The sequence below is a fragment of the Budorcas taxicolor genome, chromosome 16 (assembly GCF_023091745.1).
Source record: "Budorcas taxicolor isolate Tak-1 chromosome 16, Takin1.1, whole genome shotgun sequence".
NCBI lineage: Eukaryota > Metazoa > Chordata > Mammalia > Artiodactyla > Bovidae > Budorcas > Budorcas taxicolor.
In genome coordinates this window covers 48284146-48302447 of record NC_068925.1, presented here as the reverse complement: position 1 = coordinate 48302447, position 18302 = coordinate 48284146, and the positions used below count along the sequence as shown (strand labels likewise).

Below are 18302 nucleotides of genomic sequence, written 5' to 3'. Positions count from 1 at the left end.
ATTGAGTTTCTGTTTCTCAAAAAACAAAAAGACTCTAGGGACTTCCCAGGTGGTCCAGTGTCTAAGACTCCGTGCTCCCAATGCAGAGGGCCTGGGTTCAATCCCTGGTCAGGGAACTAGGTCCTGCAAGCCACAACTAAGAGTTTGCATTGCTCAACTAAAGATCCCACATGCTGCAGAGGAGCTTGGCAGGCTACAGTCCCTAGGACTGCAAAGAGTTGGACATGACTGAAGAGACTTAGCAAGCATGCTGCAATGAAGATCAAAGATCCCGCATGCTTCAACTAAATAATAAAATTTTTTTAATGGTTAAAGCTAAAAGGCTTTTTTTTTAAAGACTCTACTTTTTTAGATACACATAAGAGAACATCTAGAGATGAAATTATATGTCTAGGCTATGGTTCAGATAGCCCCGGTTTGGGGAGGGGTCTGGGTGGGATGTCATTGACAATCGTCGGAGCTAATTGGCAGGAGCACTGATTATTCATTATACTAGTCACTCAAATTCTGTACCTGTTTGAAGTTTTTCATTTTTCAGCATGTTTTAATTAATAAAACTCACAGACAGAGCTCAGCACTGGGTTCTCTGTATGCCGGACCCCCAGGCTCACCGGCATCAAAGGAGCCATCCTTCTGGATCTGGGCGAGGATGTGCGACAGGGAGGCAGAGCTGGTCCTCCCCGCATCGGCCAGCTCCACGAGCTGCAGCCGTGGTGTGGTCTCGGGTGGGAAGCGGTAGAACTGGAACGTGAAGTACACAGTCTGAGGCCATGGCGCTGCCTGCTCATCCTGAGGCACCCTGGATCCAACAACACCCCGAGTCAACCAGGCATCCCAGCAGAGAACTGGGCTTTCATCACACGCTTGCGGGGAGACCACCTCCTCCACCCCCACAGCAGCCACACCGTAATGTCTGGGAACCCTCTGGGAAGTCCCCTTTCAGGCGTGATGGACGGCCCTGCCCTCGGGGCTACACCAGCACCCAAGGACCAGGCAACACGCTGTCCATGTTGTGACTAAGGACCATAGGCGACCGGGTAAAGCAGAGTTTATAGCATTTGGAAATGGCTGGGGGTGGGTCCCAGCCAGACTGAAACAAAGACACAGAGCATTCCGTAATCGCTAAGACTTGATCATAGGTTTCTGCCGGGTCAGAACCACATGGAAGCTTTCCCTCAATGCAAGAAATGCAAAAGCCAGGTAAAGAGTAACAGACAAAATAATCAAGAATTTACCTGCTAAAGGCAAGAAACTGCAGCACTATCTCATTGCCTTGTAGACAGTCCGATTCTTCCTTCTGAGGGCTGAACTTCACAGGGTCTGTAGGGCTCACAGCCTCAGCTGGTTGCTTGTTGGCATCCAGAATCTCGGGAAAGCCAGCGGACTGCAGCAGTGCCAGGGAGGCCCGTGACAGCTTCCCTCCAGAGCTGGAATGGATGGCCCCCTGAGCCAGCCTCCACGAGAAGGCCAACCGAGGGGCGGGACCCGGACAGTCACCTCTCTGGGAAAGCCTGCTGTTCAGGGAGTCACAGGGTCTTGATGCACAATGCTTGCCTGGGGTCCCTCCCAGACCTGCTCCTCACCTCCTGGTCTGGGTTCCTGCAATGATCGGGGCATGCACGGGTGTGAAAGGCAGTTCCTGCAAGTGGTCAGCAGCGGACGTTCCCAGGGCTAAGGCTGTCTGGCTCAGGTCAGCCTCCAGGTGAGAGATCCTGCCCTCCAAGGGGAACGCCTGCCAAATACAGTGGGGCCCCAGGTGAGGCCAACAAGAAGCCCCACCCGTAACCAAGGAAGCTGGACGTGGGGCTCATGGATGAACTGCCCCTTGCACATGGCAAATGAAAACACAGGAGGCTCAGCTGCACTGCAATCTCAGGTAAGTGGTGAATACATTTAGTATAAGCATGTCCTGGGCAATATCTGGGACATACACTAAAAAGTGATTGTTTATGTGAAATTCTAATTCACCAGGGCATCCTGTATTTTATGAGTTGAAAAGCAACAAGGAAGGAACCACTGATTTTATGAACAGGTCAGTAGCCTGGGAGATGCCTGATGCCTGAGAAGGCAAATTAACATTAAAACCATGTCCGTGGAACAGGAAGATGAAACTGTCTCCAGCAATGCAAGGGAGCCTGTGGGACAGAGCCCTCACATGTACAGACGCTCCCTGTCGCCACGTCAGCCAGTGCTCTAGGCATCCACCTGCATCCACCTCCCACTTCTGTCTAAGTGAAGACCTTATTGGGGTCCAGGATACTCTCTCTAGAGCTGGCTTCCCCAGCTTCTCATTTCTTTCAGAAGGAGCCCCAAGTGACTTGGTCGCCAGTAACAGAAGAGATGTAAGATCTTCCTGACTACGTGAGCCCAGGGATATTTTGGAATAAGGCATTTCAGCATGAGGATTTTCAGGTAAGTAATCAACTAGAGCCGCTTTTCTTCGACAGACTTCCAGGGCAAGACTGAAGTTGGCAGGTGAACCAGGAAACTCTGTGTGGGTCCCCTAAGGCCAGTGGAAGCAAACAGGCCTACTTGGGCCCATTAGCTCCACTGGAATCCGGGGTGGTGAGCTTCAGACTCCTCTGGCCTCAGACAGGGAGCCAAGCATCCTAGAGGGGGAGCTGGCAGCTTGGATCAGCCTCTAGTTTAGTTACATCTCCAAGGAAACTTTTCTTTTTCTCTTGTGTTCAGAGGTCTAAGGGCGCTTTGTCTCCTCGGGTAGAACAAAGCCAGAAATCAAGCCCTGTGGCAGGATCACCTCCCAAACCAAACCCTTGGTCACCAAGACAGATGGTGGAAGATATCTAGAACCTGGAAAGGAGGAAATGTCCAGCCCCCATCCCTATGCCTGCTTCACAGGGACCCCATGAAGGTATCGGCCACCTCGCCAAGGGCCAGGGCAGCCGGCCACGACAGAGACTTCAACCGAGTTGGGAGTCTGGAGACATTCTCAGGAAGGAGGCAGGATAGGAGGAAGGGGCGGGCTACTTACCCCTGGGACCAGAGAGGGCACAGGGCTCCCAGGTGGCTGTGATGAGGGTTTGGCCAAGTGGTGGCACGGAGCCGGGGATGGTGGGGAAGCCGCCAGCTGGGAAAGCGACAGCTGAAGGGAAGAAAGCTTGGGTGAGACAACAAAGGGCACCCCAGTAACTTCACAGAGCCCCTCCCGCCCTCCCAGCACTGACCCTCCGGGGGAAGGAGAACTCTAGTTGTGGCCCCAGGAGGCAGCAAGGTCTGGGATCTCCTGGTCACCAGCTGCTCTGGACCAGGCACTGAGTCTAATTGCTTCTACTCTCATCACCAAGAGCTGCAATTAGGTGATCTCTCCCACACTGCAATATGTGAATAAAAATAGCATTAATAAGGAAAAGCAAGTGGAAGGGAAGCCGGGTTCTCTCCACTCAGGCTGCAGGTCTGGTCTCTGAACTTCTTTGGGTTGCACCCCCATTCCCGGGCTGAACTCCTCCATGACCCCTTCTGACTGTAACCACCTATGTTCCTATGACATGAACCTGCCCGTTATGTAATGACCCTGATGGCAACTGATGTGGGCCCTGGAATCCCCGCTCCACCACTTGATTGCCACATGATGTGGGAAAGTCACCTAACTCACTTGGTTAAGCTAAATCACAGGGCTGCTGTGGGAAAGGACTTGGCATGTACCCGACATGGGGTCAGCCTTCCACAGATGGTACACATATGCAGGGAGTGAACGTCAATGTGAAAAGCTGATGTGGGGTGGTGGAGGGCCCTGACCGTACTGAAGACCCATCTCTCAAATCCTGCTTACAATGCAGTACATGTTACAAATGGGACATCTGTCATCAGCAGTGACCATCAGCCCAGGGGTGGCAGTGGTGGTGACGCGGCAGGTGGTGCTGATACAGAAAGGACCCAGCACATGAAGAGGTGTTGAGGAAATGGGTGGGGAACCGGGGGACTCGGGCAGCATCTTGGGGCAGAGAGGAATGTAGGGTCAGCTCAGCTCCCCTGGACCCCAGCAGCTATCCTGAGCCTCTCCAGCCTCTGGGGGTGGGCGGTGCTGTTCTGTGGCCCTCCAGCACTCAGAGGCACCATGCCAAACACTGCAGGGGATATGGGGACAGGCCAGCAGGGGCCGGGAGGCTGCCCCGAACATGTCTTCAGGCAAATGCAACATCCACTCTGATCCAGTTTCCAAGCTGCACGGTGCTCGTTAAAGCTCTGTCCTGCTCCAGCCTCAGATACTGAACAATTTGACTTTTCTAGAAAGTCAATGTCCAGGATGGTGCTGGCAGACAAGGTCATCAGGAAGACAAACCAGCTCTGATCTCATTCAAACCACGTGGCCAGAGCCAGCCCAGAGCTATGGGCAGACCCATAGCCAGCTCAGGATCCCTGAAGGGTGGCTGCACACTCCCAGACCAGAGGAGGTCTCTGACGGGCCTGCAGGTCAAGGTCCTGTCCCCACCAGCACCAGCTGCTCAGGGCCCCTGCCCGGCTGCTGCCCAGGGACGCCGCAGCCCAGCCAGCACCCTCTCCTAGTAGAGAGGTCAGGAGGGCACACCCCAGGGTCTCAAAAGAAAAACCAAGGCTGACCAGTTCTGAAAGATCATTAGCCACCAAACATAACTGCCAGGGAGAACACATTCTGAGTGTGGAAACAGGCCTTCAACGGCAACAGGAGGATGGTTAACAACCACTGGAGCCACTGCCCTGACAGGCAGCTCTGGGACCCGCTGCAGAGACAGGCAGGGGTGGTTGAGGACACCCTGGCTGCCATCCCTCGGGGCCCATCCCCTCGGGCTCACCAGGATCCTTCCCACCCACACACGTAAACAGGACATCAAGTGTTCTTAAAGACACCAAGAGGACTTTGCTGCACCCAGAACCTTTAAATACGTGATTTGGAATTCTGAAGCAGACCTCTCAGGAATGGACTTACCCCTGGTCCCACGGGTGAGTCCTGGGGAGCGGTGAGCCCCTGGGACGGCGATGCTGGTGGGCCTGCAAGGAAGCACAGGGGGACAGGGAAGGGACACCAAGAGCCCGGCTCAGTCAGGCCTGGCGCGCATCTCCCCCGACCCCACCCAAGCGGTAACCAGTGCTACAGCCGGGCAGCGGCCACCACACAGTCTCGCTTGGTGGGCAGACCAGCACGTGCTTCTGGGGTCACTGCCTGCAGGATGGAACCCGAGCTCACTCCCCACTTCCATAGCCTCCTTCTCCTGCTCCTGTGGGCACTCTGCCTGTGCTCAGGGAGATGCGAGGCTCTCGGAAGGCTCACCCTTCCTTTCATCCTCTCACACACCCCTGCCTTCAGGGGGCCGGGCTCTGACGTCTGTCCAGACTGGGACTTCCCCAGCTGGGGCCCACTGGCTGTTTAGTTAAATAAGAAACTTCTACGCAGCCGCGCACACACGGCAAATGCCATGGGTGGGGACTCTGCTCTCGCATCGCTCACGGCCCATCCAAGTCTCACTCACTCTAGGGGTGAGAGTGTGGGCATGTTAGTACCAGGAAGAAGCCAGGCCAGTCCTCCTCAGGGTCCCCAGAGCAAGGGTGACCCTGGGTGACGCCAGGCTGGTCCCCACAGTGCCCAAGACGCCAACCTGTGAAGGGAACAGCCACCCCCACGGCGCCATCTCTACCCGCAGAGCGCACTCCCCATGCGGAGGTCCAGGGCAGGGCCGGGCAGGGTTTGCAGCAGGCAGGGGTCTCTGTGCTGAAGGAATCCAGACCTCACGAGGCCGAGAACTGGAAGTGCCCCACCTATTTAATCAGGCCCTAGAGTGGTGAGGAGTGCCAGACGTGCCCAGAGCCCTAGACTAAGCCACCTTCAAGGCCCAGGCTCAGAAGCCTGGGCTCTGAGCTGCTCACTGATGGTCTCCTGCAGAACGCACCCTCAGAGAGCCAGGCCTGACTTCCATCCCCTGGGTGACATCTTTTGCTGTCCCCACCACTGCCTCATCTTAGGATGACACATACCAGGGCACAGAGAGGATGCTCCCGAGGGTGTCACCAGCACAAAAGTCAAGAATCTAACTCCTTATTACTCTGGGAAACACCATGATTACATATTGTCAATGACCCCTTCTGCTTTTATATCTATTAAGCAAATGCACCAAAATTCCGACACCACCAGAACATTCAAAAGCAAAATGTGGGTTAGGGAGATGCCAAGTTCCAAAAACTGGAGACAGAGGGCCCTCTAGTGGCCCTCTAGTGGCACCCTCTCGTGCAGGGTGATGAATGGACCTTTGCTCCCTGGTAATTTTGCAGAAAGAATAAAAAGGACAATTCATAACAGGAAGCCAAAGCACCTCACTTAAAGTGACAGCCGCATATCATTAAGATTTCCAGAGGAACCATATAAGTTGGTAAAATATTGAAGCAGGAGAAGTTTCCATCATCAGTTAAACACCAGCAGATATTTGTGTCTTCTGTATTAGGTCTTGGGAGGCAGTGTTTTCAAATGCTTGGAACCTGGGGTGAAGGCGATCACATTAATGTGACGTGAATGTGGCAATAAATCCAAATTAAATAAACCAAATGTCCCATCCGTGAAGATCTGCTGGTCCCCGAATGAGGGCTGAAAAGCAGAAGACGCTTCCACAGAGCACCTGCACCAGAGCTCGATTCCTGAGCTCCCAGCAGCACAAGCATCCCCTCCTGTGTGCTGAGAACACAGCAATAAATCTCTGGGGAAAGAACTAAGGGGTGTGCACCCAGCACCTCTGAATCCCAGAAAGTCACGCTGCGACTCAGTGAGCCCCACACACGGGAGTAACACACTCGGCCCATCAGCCAGAAAGAGGTTCAGATCATCTTGAGCCCATAGCTAGCTGCCTTGTGGAAAAGCCCTTCCTGGGGGATGGGGAGGTGTCCCCTGCCGCTTGAACTGCCACAGCGCTCACCATGCCCTGCTCTGTGGCCAGCAGACCCTCTGCAGGTCGAGGTGGTGAGCGTCCAAAGGACAGGCCAGTTCCCACGGTCAGGAGCTCTATTCAAGTGAAGATGGGGAAATGCAGGAAAACCTGGTTACAGCTGGAAGGCAACCTTGTGGTAGAGGCAGCTGAGCTCAGGGAAAAGACACGGGACATGAAACTAGGCCCCCGATCCATCAGGTGGCCACCTGAATTCACCCTCTCTTTGAGAGCAGGACCGAGAGATGGTTTCCCTTTGGGGATCACCCTCCCAGCCCTTAATCCTGGGGTCAGCAGGGCTGGAAGTCTGAGCCATCCCGACAGAATGTGTGACCCAGGACAGATGGCCCCTGCCCACATCCCAGTCATTCAGGGTAAAGACAGGGGATGCAGCCGAGTGGGGGACTCCATCTCGGGACTTTGACCTGACAACTGGGCAACAGAAGTTCTTCATGCTGGGATTCCTAAGCCCAGGGATGACAGAGAAGCTCCCACAGCCACCCTGTAAGGAAACCCTGCCAGGAAGGAAGCCAACAGGGTCAGTGTGCGGGAGACAGACAGACACACCAAGTCTTCACCACATCACTTAAGTGCCAGGATATAGCCAAGACTCACGCTCAACAGCCATCTTTCCCTATGCTGTATGTACATCCCACTGGTTCTGCTTCTCTAGAGAACCCTGACTAAACGCTCATTTTACCCACCTTGTTGCTGTTGTTCAATCACTAAGTCGTGTCCGACTTTTTACGACCCCATGGTGTGCAACATCCCAGGCTTCCCTATCCTTCACTACTTCTCAGAGTTTGCCCAAATTGGCCCACTGGTCAAATCTGACCCACAATCTGTGCTTATAAATAAAGTTTTATTAGAACACAAGCATGCTTGTTCATTGACACACCCTCAACGGCTTTCACCAGCAGAAATGAGTAGCCACGACAGAGGTCATCTGGCCCACAAAGCCTAAAATATTTCCTATCTGGCCTTAAAGTCTGCTGACCTCTGCCAGAGATGGAGCTCAAATATGGAAAGAGAAACATAAATCCTGAACATAAGTTAATCAAATCAGGACAGGCCTAACTGTCAAGCTGCCCACCCACCATTCTCTACCTTATTCTCTAAGAGGAACAGTAGCCCACCAGGCTCCTCTTCCAAGGAATTCTCCTGCCAAGAATACTGGAGGGGGTAGCCAGCCTGACTCCAGGGTATCTTCCCGACGTAAGGATCAAACCCAGATCTCCAGTATTGCAGGAGGATTCTTTACCATCTGAGTCATCAGGGAAGCTCCTTTATTTTTAGACCAGTTTCATATTCACAGCAACTGTGAGCAGAAAGGACAGAGAATTCCCACATATTCCCTGCCCCACAGACACACAGCTTCCTCCACTATCAACACCCCACACCACAGTGGGACAGCATTCTTTTTGCTGGTCTTTGTTTGTTTACTGGCTCTTTTTATTTTTTATTTTTTAATTTTTATTTTTACTTTATCTTACTTTACAATACTGTATTGGTTTTGCCATACATTGACATGAATCCACCACGGGTGTACATGCGTTCCCAAACATGAACCCCCCTCCCACCTCCCTCCCCATAACATCTCTCTGGGTCATCCCCGTGCACCAGCCCCAACCATGCTATATCCTGCATCGGACATAGACTGGCGATTCGATTCTTACATGACAGTATACATGTTTCAATGCCATTCTCCCAAATCATCCCACCCTCTCCCTCTCCCTCAGAGTCCAAAAGTCCGCTATACACATCTGTGTCTTTTTTGCTGTCTTGCATACAGGGTCATCATTGCCATCTTTCTAAATTCCATATATATGTGTTAGTATACTGTATTGGTGTTTTTCTTTCTGGCTTACTTCACTCTGTATAATCGGCTCCAGTTTCATCCATCTCATCAGAACTGATTCAAATGTATTCTTTTTAACAGCTGAGTAATACTCCATTGTGTATATGTACCACAGCTTTCTTATCCATTCATCTGCTGATGGACATCTAGGTTGTTTCCATGTCCTGGCTATTTTAAACAGTGCTGCGATGAACATTGGGGTACATGTGTCTCTTTCAATTCTGGTTTCCTCAGTGTGTATGCCCAGCAGTGGGAATAAGGCAGTTCTATTTGCAATTTTTTAAGGAATCTCCACACTGTTCTCCATAGTGGCTGTACTAGTTTGCATTCCCACCAACAGTGTAGGAAGGTTCCCTTTTCTCCACACCCTCTCCAGCATTTACTGCTTGCAGATTTTTGGATCGCAGACATTCTGACCGGTGTGAAGTGGTACCTCATTGTGGTTTTGATTTGCATTTCTCTAATAATGAGTGATGTTGAGCATCTTTTCATGTGTTTGTTAGCCATCCGTATGTCTTCTTTGGAGAAATTTCTATTTAGTTCTTTGGCCCATTTTTTGATTGGGTCCTTTATTTTTCTGGAATTGAGCTGCATAAGTTGCTTGTATATTTTTGAGATCAGTTGTTTGTCAGTTGCTTCATTTGCTATTATTTTCTCCCATTCAGAAGGCTGTCTTTTCACTTTGCTTATATTTTCCTTTGTTGTGCAGAAGCTTTTAATTTTAATTAGATCCCATTTGTTTATTTTTGCTTTTATTTCCAGAATTCTGGGAGTTGGATCATAGAGGATCCTGCTGTGATTTATGTCAGAGAGTGTTTTGCCTATGTTCTCCTCTGGGGGTTTTATAGTTTCTGGTCTTACATTTAGATCTTTAATCCATTTTGAGTTTATTTAAAATGTGACCTCTGTGAGGACAGGAGCCTGGAAGTTTACCTGGACAATACAGACTCTCAGTAGGGTTTTCTGAATGGATGGGGTACGGGGGTCAGTGGTGAACAAACCTATGTGAATGAGCACTCCTTCACTTTCTCTCAAAGTGGTTAATAAGAAATGCTGGGAGCAGGGCCAACACCAAGCTCTGGAGCCGGGCAGGAATCCACTTCCCTGGATGGCAGCACAGGCACAGGTGTGCACCCATCAAGGACTCTGGAGTCAACAGTGCAGTGCAGTTCAATTCAGTTGCTCAGTCATGTCCGACTCTTTGCGACCCCATGAATCACAGCACGCCAGGCCTCCCTGTCCATCACCAACTCCCGGAGTTCACTCAGACTCACGTCCATCGAATCCGTGATGCCATCCAGCCATCTCATCCTTGGTCGTCCCGTTCTCCTCCTGCCCCCAATCCCTCCCAGCATCAGAGTCTTTTCCAATGAGTCAACTCTTCTCATGAGGTGGCCAAAGTACTGGAGCTTCAGCTTTAGCATCATTCCTTCCAATGAACACCCAGGACTGATCTCCTTTAGGATGGACTGGTTGGATCTCCTTGCAGTCCATGGGACTCTCAAGAGTCTTCTCCAACACCACACTTCAAAAGCATCAATTCTTCGGTGCTCAACTTCCTTCACAGTCCAACTCTCACATTCATACATGACCACTGGAAAAACCATAGCTTTGACTAGACGGACCTTTGTTGGCAAAGTAATGTCTCTGCTTTTCAATATGCTATCTCTATCTAGGTTGGTCACAACTTTTCTTCCAAGGAGTAAGCATCTTTTAATTTCATGGCTGCAATCACCATCTGCCGTAATTTTGGAGCCCAAAAAAATAAAGTCTGACACTGTTTCCACTGTTTCCCCATCCATTTCCCATGAAGTGATGGGACCAGATGCCATGATCTTAGTTTTCTGAATGTTGAGCTTGAAGCCAACTTTTTCACTCTCCTCTTTCACTTTCATCAAGAGGCTTTTTAGTTCCTCTTCACTTTCTGCCATAAGGGTGGTGTCATCTGCGTATCTGAGGTTATTGATATTTCTCCCGGCAATCTTGATTCCAGCTTGTGCTTCTTCCAGCCCAGCGTTTCTCATGATGTACTCTGCATAGAAGTTAAATAAGCAGGGTGACAATTTACAGCCTTGACGTACTCCTTTTCCTCTTTGGAACCAGTCTGTTGTTCCATGTCCAGTTCTAACTGTTGCTTCCTGACCTGCATATAGGTTTCTCAAGAGGCAGGTCAGATGGTCTGGTATTCCCATCCCTTTCAGAATTTTCCACAGTTTATTGTGATCCACACAGTCAAAGGCTTTGGCATAGTCAAGAAAGCAGAAATAGATGTTTTTCTGGAACTCTCTTGCTTTTTCCATGATCCAGCAGATGTTGGCAATTTGATCTCTGGTTCCTCTGCCTTTTCTAAAACCAGCTTGAATATCTGGAAGTTCATGGTTCACATATTGCTGAAGCCTGGCTTGGAGAATTTTGAGCATTACTTTACTAGCATGTGAGATGAGCGCAATTGTGTGGTAGTTTAAGCATTCTTTGGCATTGCCTTTCTTTGGGATTGGAATGAAAACTGACCTTTTCCAGTCCTGTGGCCACTGCTGAGTTTTCCAAATTTGCTGGCATATTGAGTGCAGCACTTTCACAGCATCATCTTTCAGGATTTGAAACAGCTCAACTGGAATTCCATCACCTCCACTAGCTTTGTTCATAGTGATGCTTTGTAAGGCCCACTTGACTTCACATTCCAGGATGTCTAGCTCTAGGTGAGTGATCACACCATCGTGATTACCTGGGTCATGAAGATCTTTTTTGTACAGTTCTTCTGTGTATTCTTGCCACCTCTCCTTAATATCTTCTGCTTCTGTTAGGTCCATACCATTTCTGTCCTTTATCGAGCCCATCTTTGCATGAAATGTTCCCTTGGTATCTTTAATTTTCTTGAAGAGATCTCTAGTCTTTCCCATTCTGTTGTTTTCCTCTATTTCTTTGCATTGATCGCTGATGAAGGCTTTCTTACCTTTCCTTACTCTTCTTTGGAAGTCTGCATTCAGATGTCTATATTTTTCCTTTTCTCCTTTGCTTTTCACTTCTCTTCTTTTCACAGCTATTTGTAAGGCCTCCTTAGACAGCCATTTTGCTTTTTCCATTTCTTTTCCATGGGGATGGTCTTGATCCCTATCTCCTGTACAATGTCACAAACCTCAGTCCATAGTTCATCAGGCACTCTATCAGATCTAGTCCCTTAAATCTATTTCTCACTTCCACTGTATAATCATAAGGAATTTGATTTAGGTCATACCTAAATGGTCTAGTGGTTTTCCCTACTTTCTTCAATTTAAGTCTGAATTTAGCAATAAGGAGTTCATGATCTGAGCCACAGTCAGCTCCTGGTCTTGTTTTTGCTGACTGTATAGAGCTTCTCCACCTTTGGCTGCAAAGAATATAATCAATCTGATTTCGGTGTGGAGTCAACAGTAAGTCTGCACAAATGTTGCGTTTGCTCCCGATCTGGTGGTTGCCTTGTTTCCACTGAGATTTGGGATCTGTATTTATTTGGGCCAGTGGTTGAGAGAGGTTATGAACATGTGGCCACTGCCCACCGATGCTGCCAGCTGGGAGGATGACAAGATCAGTGTGGCTGACAGCCAGTATGAAGCATGTGCCCCGTTTCCAGGCAGTCCTAAGCACCTTGACTGATCTTCACTCATCTGACCCTCTCTACAATTCCTGACAGCCTCTGCCCATTTTTCTTTCCAGTTGTTTATCTCCTCCTTGTTGACCTTTCCATCATCGTTCTTCTTTCTAATCTTCTCATTCCTTCAATTAATTTTTAATGGTTTTACTTACTGCAAATATCTTTCAGTCTGAGGAACTGCTTTTTAACTTTGTTTATAGAATCTTCTCTCTTAGAAAATTTTCTTTATATGTTAACATAACCACATTTCTCAATCTTCTCTTTTTGGTTTACACTTTATCTTGTTTAAGGAAGCCTTCCCAACTCCAGGGTCATAAAAACATTCTCCAATTTCTTCCTAAGACTCCTCAAGTGTTCTTTTTCATCTAAATAGTCCTTTCATCCATCTACTTTATAACTGAGGACACTGAGGGACAGACACATGAAGCCACCAGCCTAGCATCATCCAGCTGGCAAGTCTGAATTGTCTTCAAAGCCACTTGCATGACACTATGTGTCCACTTCCTTGCAGAAACCACCACACTTTCAGAACTCAGAACACCGGTGTGAAGGTTCAGACATAACAATATGCAGATACCTATCTCAGTATCGTGGCTGCTGTGCAGCACCCACTGTCCAAAGAGACCAGCTCACTCCTCCATCCCCCGACCGGGGCACAGGCGGGTTGTTCCTGCACTGCAGCCATGAGACACGGAGGCCTTTGTGAGCACCCTCATCCAGGCCCCGTGCCACAGGACTAGCTCCTCTCTGCAACAGGCGCCTAGAAATGGCAGTCCTCTGCTGTCAGGCACTAACTGTATGTGTGCACGTGTGTGTGCTCAGTCACTCAGGCGTGTCCGGCTCTTTGCAACCCCATGGACTGTAGCCCACCAGGTTTCTGTCCGTGGGATTTCCCAGGCAAATACTGGAGTGGGTTGCCGTTTTACCCTCCAGGGGATCTTCCCAACCCAGGGTACTAACTAAACACTACAAAATTGCTCTTCAAAGTGGTCCGGATACTTCAAAGTGGTCCCTCTCGGTGTGGTGGGAGGTCCTCTTTGCCCAAATTCTCAACCTCATGCTGTCATTCAGCCAGCTCTTTCCAACACAAGGGAAATGAAATGAGTTCTCATTTTCATTTGCATTTCTCTGATTATTAGTGAAATTGAGCACTTTTTCATACATTTTGGTTATTCTGGTTTCTCCTCTGTGAACTCCTTTTTCATATCCTTTGACCATTTTTCTGTCTTGTCTTTTATTATTCCTTATTGATTTGGGACAGCTCTTTTTATCATTTTTGTTCTCTCTAAACTTCTAATTAAAATTTCTAAAGTTCGGTCTTGTAACCCGTCCAGAATTTATGGTTTGTTATTCTTGTTGTTCAGTCACCAAGTCATGTCTGACTCTTTGCAACCCCAGAGACTGCAGTATTGCAGCTTTCGCTGTCCTTCACCATCTCCCAGAGTTTATTCAAATTCATGTCCATTGAGCCGGTGATGCTATCCAAACATCTCATCCTCTGCCACCCCCTTCTCCTCCCGCCTTCAATCTTTCCCAGCAACAGGGTCTGACCTACTTGCAGTCTGAGGTATGATTTGTATACAATATGAAACTGGGATCTGATTTTCTATTTTCCACAAGGACAGCCAGTACAATGCTGTTAACTGACTGGTGTGCGCTTACTCCCATGGTGGGCGGCATAATAGCAAGCCCCCAACCCAAAGTGTCCACATTCTAATTACCAGAACCATGACTATGTTGTATTAACACTGCCAAGGGAACCAAGGTTGCAGATGGAACTAAGGTTGCTTATCAGCTGACCTTGAGATGCAGAGACTGCCCTGGATGGTAGGGGAAGGGATGGGGGTACAGTAGGCAATGCAACTATGACAGTCCTGATGACTGAAAGGGAAGCCGGAAGGAGAATCAAAGAGAGATTTAAAACGTAACTCTGGGACTTCCCTGGCATTCCAGTGGCTAAGACTCTGAGCTCCCAGTGCAGGGGGCACCAGTTTGATCCCTGGTCAGGCAACTAGATCTAGCAATGCCACATGGCCAAAAATAAATAAACTAAATTAAATGTAACTCTGCTGCCTCTGAAGATGGAAGCAGAGGCCAAAGGTGCAGCTAGTCCCTGGGAGCTGGAAAAGGCAGGGAGACAGATTCTCCTCCAGAGCCTACAGCAGGAACACAGCCCCAAGACCTGGATTTCAGCCTATGAGACCTCTGGACTTCTGATCTCCAGAAACGTGGGGTAGTAAGCTCATGCTGTTTTAAGCAACCAAGCTTATAGTAATTTGTTATAATAATTAAAGGAAAGCAATATGCTCTTTATCTATAATTTGTCATATATCACACTTTTTATCTTGTCCCGTTATCTACTGATCTGTATCTGTAGCAGTGTCACACTGTTCTAGTTACTATAATTTTACGCTAAGTCTGCAAGTGAAGAAAGGGGAAGCCTCTCTTCTTCACAGTTGCCTTGGCCATTCTTGAATGGACTTCCCTGGTGGCTCAGGGGTAAAGAATCTGCCTGCAATGCAGAGACCCGGGTTCGATCCCTGGGTTGGGAAGATACCCTGGAGAAGGGAAAGGCTACCCCCTCCAGTATTCTTGCCTGGAGAATCACCATGGACAGAGGAGCCTGGTGGGCTACAGTCCACAGGGTCACAAAGAGTTGGACACAACTGAGTGACTAAGCATACATACACACATACGCACACATTCTTGAATATGTAATTGTTTAATTAAAAAAAAAAAGAGTACATCTTAAAAGAAAATAAATGCAGTGCACAACAGAGATGCTTTCTAGGGAGAGGGTGTGAGCCAAAACTCAAAATCATGAAGCAATGATTAGTGAATCACATGCAGCACAAAGCAGCAAGGAAAAGCTTCACAACCACTGGACTTATCACCCCTGGGGTGGAGGATTTCAACAGCCTAGAAACTGTCAACAGCAGGCAAAAACTTTACTTCTGACCAAATTCATTCCCCTGACTGAAACAAAAATTATTTAACTAACAAAATACACAAGACAACGGTTTTAATGACATTGGAATTCAGGCAAGAAATGGTCCTAAGGAACTGGAAACAAAGAAGTAAGCCCTCCGATGGTCCCAAAATAAACATGTTGAGTGATTTTGCAGATTGCAGTGCAGGAAAGGGGAACGCAGAGCACAGTGGACCCTGATCGGAAGGACGGGCTAAGAGTTCAAGGAGACCAAAGAAACTGAAGTTTGCAGGGCTGAGCACAAACGGGAGAGGGGTGCAGAGAGGGAGCTCCCGCCACTTACAGAGGGTCCTTCTAGGATTCAGCAGGTCACTGACTGCGAAACTACCCAAGGATGGGGAAAGAATCACCCCCAAAATTAGAGGGACCAGTATCCTGTGCTCATACGGGGCCAGAAAGAGGCCATTCTCACAGACTGGTGAACTTCATAATTCAAGGACATCAGGCAAAGTACTGAAGGAGGTCTTCTCACTTAGTGAGGAGTAATTAGCTCTAGACTAAATGCCTATGGGGTCCCATCTCACAACTCTTAAAGGCCTAAATGACAACCCTAAATGACGAAATAATTTCCAAAGTTCGGAAGTGTTTACTAGCTACCTGGACTTCCCTGCATGTCCAGTGGTTAAGACTCCAAGTTTCCACTGCAGAGGGAACTAACAGCCCACATGCCATGGGGTGTGGCAAAAATATATTTATATATTTGTCAACTATAAAAATATTTAGCAACCAAAAGGAGAAAACTCACAATATCTGGAATCCAATCAAAAGTTATTGACCATAGAGAAGCTGGAAGATACAACCCAAATCAGGACAAAAATCAATCAATCAAAACTAATGCACAACTGACCAAGATTTTAGAATTGGCAAACAAGGATATTAAAGTAGTGACAAACCTTGTAATGTTATGTCCAGATTCTGGTACCTTGAAACTAAACCTAGTTAAAATGAGAATTACTATATGGGTCATTTCACACGATAAAATACTGGAATTTTAATTTTAATTGTTGCACAGGTCTAAGTTCATCTACCTCTGCTACCTTAGGAGAGGAACAAAAAAGCATAAGTTTGTCAGTAGTTATACCTGTATTTCACTTCTGGAGATGAAAACGACAATATCTGTGAGGAGAATGCACTGGGTGGGATTCACGGCTGATCAGATGCTGCAGAAGAAAAGACGAGTGAACCTGAAGATGCAGCAATACAAAGTATCTAGGACTGGAGCACAGAGAGAAAAGACCACAGGTAAAGCTGAGCAGAAGCTCAGCAGGGTGGGACTTCCCACAGCTTTGCCACCTGACAGAGCCATGACCGGGAGCCTCAAGGGAGAAGAGAGAGGAAGATAGAGAAAATAATCGAAGAAGGAATGATCAAAATTGTCCCAACTTTGATTTAAAAAGAAAAGAACAGAGATCAAGAAGTTCCATTAACACCCCCAAGACTAGTTAAAGGACCATTTTGGGAAACAAAGGTAGCAGCACACTAGGAGAGTTGGACTGTGAAGAAAGCTGAGCGCCGAAGAATTGATGCGTTTGAACTGTGGTGTTGGAGAAGACTCTTGAGAGTCCCATGGACTGCAAGGAGATCCGTCCAGTCCATTCTGAAGGAGATCAGCCCTGGGATTTCTTTGGAAGGAATGATGCTAAAGCTGAAACTCCAGTACTTTGGCCACCTCATGAGAAGAGTTGACTCATTGGAAAAGACTTTGATGCTGGGAGGGACTGGGGGCAGGAGAAGAAGGGGATGACAGAGGATGAGATGGCTGGATGGCATCACTGACTCGATGGACGCAAGTCTGAGTGAACTCCGGGAGACGGTGATGGACAGGGAGGTCTGGCGTGCTGCGATTCATGGGGTCGCAGAGTCGGACACGACTGAGCGACTGAACTGAACCGAACTGAAGGGACTTCTCTGGAAGTCCATGCTCCCAAGGAGAGGGGCCAAGGTTCGATCCCTGGTCAAGGAACTAGATCCCACATGCTGCAACTAAGACCCAGTGTTGCCAAATAAATAAATAAAAATAAATATTTTAAATAATAATAAATAAATCTCCTCCAAGCCCCACATGAAAACAGACAGGGCAGCTGGGAAAGCAAACACAGAGCCCACAGGCCATGCTGACAGCCAGTCAGGCTGGAGAAGCCAACAGGGTCATCCTGTCCTGGCTGACGGTTCATTCAATTAGAAGGCCTTCACACAAGCTGCCTGTTTCCAGTGTCATAACTACACCAAAGTTCAACACGTGGAAATTCCTTTCCAGAAAAAGTACTTATTATTTTTCCGTTAACAATGGCTGTAGAGGTTTCTTCTCTAAGAAAATGATCTCTTCAGGTATTTCTAAGGACCAAAGTAAACTATATTTGTCACTTTGAACTGCATTTATTACATTTCACTACTGTCCTTTTGGGCTTCCCAAGTGGCGTTAGTGGTAAAGAACCTTCCTGCCAAAACAGGAGATGTAACAGATTTGTGTTCGATCCTCAGGTTGGGAAAATCCCCTGGAGGAGGGCATGGAAACCCACTCCAGTATTCTTGCCTGGAGAATCCCATGGACAGAGGAACCTGGTGGACTATAGTCCATAGGGTCACAAAAAGTTGGACACCACTGAAGCGACTTAGCATGCACAGCACACATTATCCTTTTGAATAGCTTAATTAAAAACCAGAATAATCATGTTTATATCAAATCAGGAAATGCACATATTTTATAATTTAGGATACTATCTTTCTTTCATACTGACATTTCTTAGAGGTTGGCATTTGCTTTATTTTTAAAATATATTCTGAATATGTCAAAGAAAGGAAGATACTAGAGTTAAAGAAGGGAATGGGTTTGACCTTTTGGTATTTTTTAACTATGTATTCTATACTTTCAATGCATTTAACTTTATCCAATAAAACTGTAAATTCATTCTAAACTAA

At 48.0% G+C, this 18302-nt stretch overlaps 1 protein-coding gene across 1 annotated transcript in view; it reads right to left on the bottom strand.

Annotated features, from left to right (window-relative positions):
• NPHP4 (nephrocystin 4) overlaps positions 1-18302 on the bottom strand; it is a 138389-nt gene that overhangs the window by 54451 nt on the left and 65636 nt on the right. Inside the window, exons 11-15 of the mRNA XM_052653950.1 lie at positions 4925-4986; positions 2993-3103; positions 1584-1732; positions 1236-1427; positions 612-799 (exon numbers count right to left, since the gene is read on the bottom strand). Coding sequence (XP_052509910.1) covers positions 612-799; positions 1236-1427; positions 1584-1732; positions 2993-3103; positions 4925-4986 — 702 coding nt within the window. The remainder of the gene's footprint in view (positions 1-611; positions 800-1235; positions 1428-1583; positions 1733-2992; positions 3104-4924; positions 4987-18302) is intronic.